Source organism: Rhipicephalus sanguineus, chromosome 6 (genome assembly GCF_013339695.2).
Source record: "Rhipicephalus sanguineus isolate Rsan-2018 chromosome 6, BIME_Rsan_1.4, whole genome shotgun sequence".
Classification (NCBI taxonomy): domain Eukaryota; kingdom Metazoa; phylum Arthropoda; class Arachnida; order Ixodida; family Ixodidae; genus Rhipicephalus; species Rhipicephalus sanguineus.
Window position 1 is genome coordinate 107,289,444 of NC_051181.1, and position 10,045 is coordinate 107,299,488.

Below are 10,045 nucleotides of genomic sequence, written 5' to 3' on the forward strand. Positions count from 1 at the left end.
CCGCTGCCGATGCGTAAAATGACCATCCGCTGTACCGAGAAGCCGGCGGGGGAAGCGCTTCGTTCCTTGCGAAGAAGCACACTGCCGCGAGTCCGCTAACGCGTTGCTCTTGCCCGTAAAGTTCGAGGTTCGTCTCGCGTGCCGACGCCGTGAGCGGAGTTAGGCCTAGTGACGACTCCGAGCAGTAGACGCGCCGGCCGCGGTGCCCGATGTTTCAAAGTTCGTAAGGCGTGGTCGCGAGTACAAAGAGTCGTCCTGCGATCATCTTCGTCACGACGTCCGAAGTGCGCATAAGCAGAACCTCCAACCACGGATCCGACGAGTCAACGCTAGAAAGTCGGTCCGAGACGCGCGTTTGCGATGTTCGCTACGAGTGCGGCGCGCCATCGTAATCCCACCGAGCTTCCGCTAGTAGCTCCAATCTAAAACGTAGTTCTTGTTCAAAGTTAGCGTCGAGCCGTGAACACAGAACGATTGCGAACACGCAACGAAGTAGCGCGACTTTCGACAGCCGTGAGCTCGAGACGCACGAGCTGCAGACGACGATCTCCCGGAGCGAGCATCGGACCAATGGCGAGGCGCGCTGGGGCAACATGGCGGACGCGGCCAATCGGAGGGCTCGAAACGACCTTCGAACATTTGCTTTTTGTGCGCTTGTTTTCGAAGGGAGGAGCCAGCTGCGGCGGGGAATTTGAAGACGGAGAAATGCGCTTTCCGATGAGCCCAAGATATCGGCGCCCGGTGGCGTCGTTGGGGAGCTATGATTTTTTGAAAATTAGTGTTTTTTTGCGATTTCCCCAATAATTTTCGCCACCTCGGTAGGCGCAACAATTTTTTATAGCACTTCTACGCGGTTTTCGGTGAAGATATTTTGGAATCGGATATAAAAAGGGCTACAGAAACTGAAAATGTGATTTTCAAAAAATCGATTTTTTTGCCATTTTTCGCGATACGAAAGCCGCGTCCCCCCTTAACGGAAGTCTTACTGCCAGCTCTAACAGCTATGCTGTTAAAAGCGTGAGCGCTTTTTATAAAGTGTAAGATGTCGCTTAAAAGAAACCGAATTCTGGTGTGCATGTGGCTTCACGGCAGTGAAGCTAGCTTCGCGGCAGTACGCGTGAATCCCTTTTAGAATTTCCGGAAAACGTTGCCGAGGTTCGGGTAAACACAAGAGAAAATATGGCATATGTTACAGGTAGAGCCGGAATTTAAACAATGTCGTAAGACATGCCACAACGGCCCGATTTCTCATCCGTTTTATATAAAATGGGTCAACTGACAATTGTGCAAATACGGTATATACGCATGTGTCCAGTTTTCAAATAAACCCCTAGCTGGAATTATGCCTGCGTGTTGTACATTCTTCAACAGTCTTTTCAAGCACTTTATACTTATTACAATTCCATACTAGCTACTATACCAACAATAAGCATCAACGCTAGTGACGACATGCTGCGTGTTTTAACTAAACATGGTCCAAACATCGAACACTAACATAAATGCTACTATGGCAAAAGAAGTTTACAAACGTCTGGTTACAAAGTGTATTTATTCGGCTTAAAATGCAGTTGGAAATACAGAACCAATAAATAAATACTTTTCGAACAATAGGTCAGGTTGGAATGGAAATGACCCACATGTAAGGGAATCGCAACTATTTTGCAAACCCATTCCATTTTACAATGTTTCACTTACACATAAAAAAAATGAGGCAATATGACAAGCAGATCACACATCAAATCGATAATGTATTTTTGTTTTTAATGAATATACCACATTGCCCGTCGCAAACTGAAGATAAAAATTACCCATACAATGCAACTGCCAAAAATAAACTAGGACTGTCATCAAAAAAGAAAAAAAAAAGCGGTGGTGGACGTGATTATGAGTTGTACAATTAAACACATATGGTCGTGGCAACACCGACTTGGACAGCCAATGTCGAGCACCACGGCCAATTTACGATGCCGATGCTTCGAGCTCGGTAGCAGGAGTCTCCTGCTCTTCATCGTTGTAGATGTTCTCGGCCTTGAAAATTGAAAAAGAAGAAGTGATCACAAACTTTACATTATGAAACAATTCATTTGTTGCATGACTAAAGCAGCGAAGTGTTATGACTGTACAAGAAAATTCATTTCCCAGGTACTATCCGCATTAACCCTTTCAGACGCGACCTATGAAGAACTGTAACTGTCTCCAATTGCGTCAAATTTACACAACATTAATTCCAGGCACTCAATATTCTATTGCAACAAAGATAGTGTCGTAATACATCGATTAATGTGTTTTACACTAATTAATTTTAATGAAATTGCAATGAGATATCTATTTATGCTAAAGCGATTCATGATCTGCTTCGCACAAATGTAATAAGGTTTTGAGCTAGAAATATTGTGCAATTATGTTTTAATTCAAACAAAGAAAAGTGATACTTTTGACATGGTATGCCAAAACAACACATCGAACATGGCAGTGCCTTCAGCAAAGTGATCATATGCGACAGTACACTGCAGAATGAGGTTAAATGAAGACGTATTTAAGGGGAGATGCTACTCGAAGACACTTTTTCTTTAATATTCACCCTAGAGCAATGAAACTTGAGCTGCTTATAGAACTTTTTATGCTGATTTCAAATATATAATTAGTTTTCTAGCAAGTTGCATACTTTTAGTTCTACAACATGACAAAGTGAAAAACTTAAGCCTTTTGCCCCCCTCTTTTTCAGACCTAAACTTCAATAATTTTTTACAATTGGTAGTTCATAATGTTTCAAATAAAGTGTGGAATGCAAATAACTAATTAGGAAGTCCATAGAAAATATGTACTAGACGTGAAAAATTTTAACGTGGGAAGTTCATATTTCTCCTACCCTAGTAAAAGTTTACATAACTTTTTTTTATTATATAATGAGAATATTGAAACTTAAACAAGATAATTGCATTTCTCGTACTTTGGAAAAAATGTGGGAGAAATTTCATGCAGATCTGAGCACCAGAAATACCCGAAAAAGGAGGGGCACATTGACAAAAATGGCAAAATTTGTGTTTTGAGAAAACGAGTTTTAAAGTCAAAATTGCAGGTTTATTTATCAAAGATGTCATTCAATGCGACGAAATTTGTACACAAGAAAGAACAATCCTCCTTGTAGTGGCCACTGCCATTAAAATGCGCCAGCACCATAGGTTTGTCCCTCACGGCTCTTTCGAGCTGACTCCTCGACAGATTTTTTTCTTCAGCGCACGCCGACGAGCCCTTGCTTCTCCTGTTAGTTTTCGAGACATTTTTTTCTGGCGTGTGCTGTCCCATGATGTGCCAAGAGCAACCATATCATGAGGCGGGAGCGCGCCAAGCTCTTCCAGAACACGTTCAAAACTGGAGTGCCCTCGATTAAACCACATGTTCAATGCTGTCATATCAGCAATCAACGAAGACTCGTCGTCCTGTGATTTTTCGTCTTCGAAGAGTCCGATCTTTTTCTGGGAGGCACTCACATATTCGAATGCCGCGGCAAACTCGGCAGACGCATCGGCGTCACTGCCACTACGCCTTGCGGCAGCAGACGATCTTTTCGTGGTTTGAGTGTTCGGCTTTGATTTGCGCCGGCGTCCTCGAAATTTGTGCGTCGCGTGAAACTTCACAGACCGGTGACCGCGCTTCCTACGGCTTTCTTCATCCATAACGGATAAGCACTCGAGAAAAGCGTTGTTCAGCTGCGCTGCTGGACGAGACACGGCTCCTGCAAGTAGGCTTCACAGCACACACAGGCGCGCAGCGGCCAATGGCGGCTCCCGATCCGTACCACGTGATTTAAAGCCAGTCGCGGCGCTCGAAAAAGGCGGCAAAAGCGTGCTTCTCTTTATTATTTCTTGCGCTGCAGCAGCGCGGGAAACCGTCGTTATTTGAACAGTGAGGCTCGGTTCTTCGCCTCATGTGGTCGACAATGGCGAGTGGCGGCGCATTATCAGCGGCAAGGTGCTCGAAGATGACACTTTCGGCCTTTTGACAGCCACCTTGTGCTCATTAGACGCAATTTTAAAGCATTTCCAGTTGAGTCTCGACATTGATATTTTTTTTCAGAACAGTAGAGGTACTAATCTTAACAAAACAGGTGAAAACAAAAAATCGATAATTTTTTAGAAAACTCGCGTTTTTCGACCCGCATCTCCCCTTAAACGGAGAGTTCAATTTATCGAAAGCTCAATGTACCTTGCCCTTAGTCAGCAGTCGACACAACTAGCAAGAACAAGTCGTGTACACAAATGTGTACAAAGCGTCTCACAGGGTTAAATATCATTGCTAGTTCTACAAACCCCACTGCATTGCCGTCATACTGCGATACAATAATAGCTTCGGTACCTAAGGTACCATAAAAAAACACACCGGCTACACTGATATAGTGGTAAGGTATGCGGTGGCTTACTCAGCCCGTTTCGCACATGTGCATAGTGAAAAATGTTTTAGTTATAGTGCAGTATCATTTATAGCACAGATATTTAAGACTCCAGCGACTTCTGTTATCAGTAGTCTCCACTGTCGTACTTCACATAACTGTCCAGAAATTTTTACCTAGTGCACGTGTAAAATGCATAACAAGAATATGAACAATTTGTTTCGAGTTCCAAATTGCGAAGTACATCTATATTTGCTTGCTGATTGCAATCAATACAGTCGAAACCCACTACAACAAAACTGACGGTGTGCGGGAAACAATTCGTTCAAGTGAAAATTTTGTGAAAAGTAAGATACAGCCGACCTAAGCCAGTAGAACAAAGACACTTCTATTTCAAAAATTCAAAAAGTGTCAGCTGCGTCCTTTTCTTTCCCAGCAGCATCGCGATACGATTCGCCATGTTGAAAAGCACGTTGACACAATGGCTTTCGCGAACGAACCGAACAGAGGCACAGGCACGCAACACGGTCTGCACAATTGCACTAACACGCTAACACTAGCTATCAGCAGACAACGCCGAGATGCAGGCGTGCTACCGTGGAGCGATGACTTATGCCTTCTATGCCATTCTTAACATCCACCACTCGGAGCTGGCCGATTCAATTGACAACGCGGGATCAACCAGCCGCACTGATAACGCTCTGACCACTGGCCAAGCGCGAAAAGCACGAAAAGCATTGGCAATAGAAAAGGCAGTGTGCACAACTGAGCGACTGAGCTTCGGCTTCGGGTTGTCTGCGACTAAGAAGCAACTCAAGCAATGGTGGTCCCCATGCTCAGTCAACAGTGGCGCTTATTGGTGGTGCCAACACGCGATTTAGACTTCGTATACTTATTTTTATGTTCTAAAATGCACCAAAATATTCGAGATTGTGTTTACTGCATGGAATACAGTCGAGCCCGACTATATCGAACCCGTTTATATCAAATTATCCCGTATATCGAACAATTTCTAAACACTGTAAATTTACATTGAGAATACATAGCAAAAGTTACTGTTACATCGAACGAAAATAGCAACGACAACCGATATATCAAACTCCATGTGCCTCAAAAGTGCCCCAGCAAGTTGGCTTTCCCTCGCGGTGGCGGGGAAAACTGCCGGCGCCACCCTAGAAGAAGTGGTTTAGACCCGGTTGTGCACGGGCGAACACCCCCCTGCAAGAAATGATCCTGGCCCGCTCGCAGCGCTTACAGCCAATCAGAGACCATCGTGCTTTCTCCGAGGCGCGGAGGCGGTAGAAGTGAGCTCCATTTTTTCTTTCTTTATGCTTGTGTGCCTGCTGCTGCCCGTTTTCCTCGAGTCCTCATCCAGTGTGGTCCGTGCTGGTGGTGTTGCCTGTTGGTGCTCTGTGAACTTTATTGGCGCGCTGTCGTCATGGCTTGTGCAAAGAAGCAGAATTTGCCGTTCGCCGCGAAACTCGAAATCATAGGTAAATCGGGTCGAGCTCTTTCTATGTTGAGTAGGTCATGGGCAGATGTCACGAAGGAGACGATCAGAACTGCTTAGGCGTGCCGGCTTTCGCATGCCTGGTGATGACACCCCAAATTCCGATGACAGCACTGAAAACACCGCAGGTGTTTCCGCCGAAGTTTGGAGCGAGCTGGCAGAGTTCCCGGGAGCTATCGACGGATTGACATTCGACGAGTTCGTCAGTGTGGACGATGATGTCGCCATCATGGGTCAGCTACAAGATGAGGACTACGTTGCAGACGTCGTGCCGACCACGAGCCAAAGCGACAGCAATAAGGAAATTGACGATGGCCCATTGCCTACATCCTCCGAAGTGATTAGTGCACTTGCGTTGGTCCGGCGCTATTGCGTGAATGTGGAAAGTTGCGGCCTCAGCTGCTCCGACTAGTTGGACAACGTGGAGGCGTGCGTGCTTTCGCAGGCAGCGAAGTCGTTGACACAGAAGAAAATCCAGAACTATTTTGTTCCAAAGTAGGGCACGCAAGTAAGCCACCATATTAATAAAGTACTTTTCTTATTGTTATGTACCTTTGTGTCAAATCCTATAGCGGGCCTATATCGAATTATGCCATATATCGAACTAATAAACGTTTTTTGGCGAGTTCGATATACCCGGGTTCGACTGTATATATTTGAAATCAGCGTAAAAATCTCTACAAACACCCCAAGTTTCATTGCTCTAGGATGAATATTAAAAAAAAAAGTGTCTTCGACCCGCATCTCCCCTTAATGACAATTGTCGTATTCATTGTTGCTGGTATTGTCTATGTATAGCGATATTCTCAGTCCTGCTTGGGCCCAAGTAGGGCTTGCAGTATTGTAAATAAATTATTTTAGCACGTTTGCAGTCCTACATATGGCACAGACTAAAATCCAAAGTTTCACGCATGTATAGTGGAGCATACACTTACCATCTGCCAGACTTGCATGATGTTGTCTTCAGACACGGAGCAGATGACCCAAGGCTCATTCGGATTCCAAGAGAAGTCCGATATCTTGGCCGTGTGGCCTCCGTGAATGAACTGCAGGCAAAAATTAGTTGTCAATGCCCAAATTACTATCTCAGCCAATGACAAAAAAAAAAAAAAACAAAAAAAAACAAGAGTCACGGCAGTGCTGGTGGCATCAGCACACCTTTGCTCAGCATTCGCCTTACTCCTCCCTCACCAGCACCACCTGCGCTCGATCGCACGCTACCACTGGTCGACTCCTTTCACCGGTACAGCCAATTGTGCTCCTGCTCTCTCCTCCTCTTCATACCCCCTGCTTTGCTTTGCTCTCCCCTCTGTCCAGCTTCACCCTCTTCAGATCGCTACCCTTTCTCTACCAGGCTCAACTCTCTACACTAGGCTTCCCTCTCAACCACTTAGCTTGACACATGCTCTTCCTCTCGTCAGGCTTCGCTCTCGCAGCTGGGATAGAACGGGTGCATGACGGATCCCCAGGCTTTTACCTTGACCTTTGACCACTCTGCTGTTAATGTTCTTTGCACAACGCCAGCATGTTTTAACAAAAAGCTTCGAACCTACCATTGCCGCATCAGTCACGGGCAATGCTGTATTGTTAACATGAATTACACTAAGTGTATAACCTGCCCGACAAAACTAGAACAGCCAGAAACTCACTAGAAAGGCACCCAAGAATATTATAAAAAGGTGGCTAAGAACCACTTTTACAGAAAAGCCCTTCGCCTCCTTACAAAGCCAATAAAGTTTGAAGTACACTTTATCAGTTATAATCTGACCACATTTACACGGGCTGTCCTTACTAATAAAATACTTGATGCAAAATACAATTAAGCCTCGATATAACGAAATTGATATAACGAAGTATTTAACTTGTCCTAACTTCAAGTCCACAGACCTAAACATGACGAAGCATGATTATCTGCGATTTTAATATAAGAGTTTCTTTGCTGCCTCAACGGAAGACAGAGGCAATAAATAAGATTTACCTTGCAACTGCCTTAGCAACAAATGTGCTACTTTACCACAAGTAGGTACATTTGTAGCAGACCACTACAAGTGCATTGATGATCAGTTTGGTCAACACTGATATGCCATATTCAGGCTGCCAATTCATTCACCCTCACACTTCTAACCATTGGCCTGCCCCTTTGGTGAGATAAGATGACAGGGCAACCACCCAGGAAAGGCATTTGCTGGTCCCAGGTTTGAATCCTGGACTGGGACGAATTTTTCGTTGACTAGTAAGCATTCCTTTAGTTAAATCGCATGCTCTCCTTTGCAGGCCAATGCCATGAATGATTAGATGACAATTTTTTCCATTGCATTATCCTAAGCAAGTCCAGCTTCCGAGATGCCCATGCATTCAGGCTTGAGAGTGCAAAGACAGCTATAGTCTTCAACGAAACAACTCCGCAAGTGCAACACACCAGGAGCTCTGGAGGGCCGTCCTCGGCGTCCTCTGCAGACTGCTCCTCGCCGATCTTGCTGAGGTCCCAGACGTGGAGCCGTCGATCGGTGCCGCTCGAGGCCAGAATGGTCTCGTTGTGAGGCGACCACTGCACTTGGAAGATCTCGTCCTTGTGCGATTCGAATGAGTGGAGTTTGAGCTTCAGATTCCGCAGATCCCACAGTGCCACCGTCTGCGAAAGGATGTTAATTTGCAGGATTAATTACTCATTTCATTGCGCAGCTGCGCTGCCTTTACTGCCAAGAGGCCACATGGTAACAAGGATGCACTTAAGTTTTCAAGTAGCAATTGCGCCGACTCTCGTTAAACATAACCTGAAGGGACCAGGAAAATATGTTCCATCTAAAAGGAGTTCAGTTTACTGAGAGATCAACGAGGGTTCAAAATTCAAGTATATGAAACCGATCATATTAAAAGCAGTTGTTCCATTCAAGCAGCAGTTCCATTTAAGAGATTTTCATTTGCCAAGTGTCTACTAGCCGCTTTTAATTTGAACTTGAGGGGGAAAGAAGGCATTGGGGAAGATACGAACGCTTTGCACTAAAGAATTGCGATCACGAAGGGTATGAATAAAGGGGCAATGAGAAGCACCACTACAAACAAAAAGGAATGTCAAATGTCAAAAATGTCACCCCTTCTCAACACATAAAAGCAGCTCTCTAGTATACTCTCATTTTCAGTACAAGCTATGGCTGAAGTGCTATCCCGGTCGAGACTGCAGTGCTATCACAAGACACTCTCGAAGAAACACACACACAGCAAGCACGTAGTATATTACCACACTTTGTAAAATGTAAATGCACATGTGTGAATGTTACTGCAGTGAATAAAAACTGAAGACAACTCTTCTGGTCAGAGTACGTCATTAGAATCAACAATGCTTCAACAATGAGTTGGCCCGCAATGGACTGATTGTCCACTGCACCGTAGCTGGCAAGTTTGTTGCCAAAGTGTGGTCTGCACATGAAATGAACTTAAGACTACTGTTCTTGTGTTCTTGATACAGCGAGCACCTCAAGGCAATTCAAAATGAAGCCACAGCTTTGCTGCAAATGCTACAGAATAATCTGTTGTTGCCATCGACAATATTGCAGATAATGCAATATTGTCGATGGCAACCACCACACAATTCTCAAGGCAAGTGACCAATATGGGTCGTATGCGGTGGTTATTTAAGTCTTAGAAACTATTAAGCATTTCAGCATTCTCGCCCCCGTGCTAATGACTAGTGCAGTGTCAAATCTGTTATTTAGCTCCACCCACTCTTTTTTGTAGCGCGAGCTACACCGGCCGAGCCGGAGCGGTTTCGCGTGCAGGTACAAGAGCCGTGCTGCGCATGCGTGAGGAGCAGTGATGTCACACAGCTGGCGCACCAGAGGCGCCACCTCCGCGCACTCTGCCGCAGCTGCGCGCGACTTGCTGGTCTGCGCATTCCAGAGGAGTGACCTCATAGCCACGGCAGACGGCGTGCATGCAGCTGTGCGTCTTCGCTGTGCAATTGCGGTCTGACACTGCGCTGGAGCCGCTTGATAGCGTCTCTGACTGGCGTCTGCCAGTGTGGTATAGCCATGGAGAAGGAGTGCACAAATGCTGCTCACCGGCGCAGAAGAGCGGAGAAGCTTAAAACATCAGATCCGGAAGCAGTTGCCTGGCATTAGCAGTTTAGCGTAGAACAACGAAACAAG

General features: G+C 45.4%; 1 protein-coding gene across 4 annotated transcripts in view; it reads right to left on the reverse strand.

Annotated features, from left to right (window-relative positions):
• Positions 1 to 1,530: 1,530 nt before the first annotated feature.
• LOC119396121 (chromatin assembly factor 1 p55 subunit) overlaps positions 1,531 to 10,045 on the reverse strand; it is a 63,751-nt gene continuing 55,236 nt past the window's right edge. The window contains exons 11-13 of one of the 4 annotated variants that reach the window (XM_049416917.1): positions 8,320 to 8,532; positions 6,836 to 6,946; positions 1,531 to 2,028 (exon numbers count right to left, since the gene is read on the reverse strand). In XM_049416917.1, coding sequence (XP_049272874.1) covers positions 1,960 to 2,028; positions 6,836 to 6,946; positions 8,320 to 8,532 — 393 coding nt within the window. In that variant the 3' untranslated portion in view covers positions 1,531 to 1,959. The remainder of the gene's footprint in view (positions 2,029 to 6,835; positions 6,947 to 8,319; positions 8,533 to 10,045) is intronic. The other 3 variants (XM_049416920.1, XM_049416919.1, XM_049416918.1) reach the window with 3 other exon arrangements.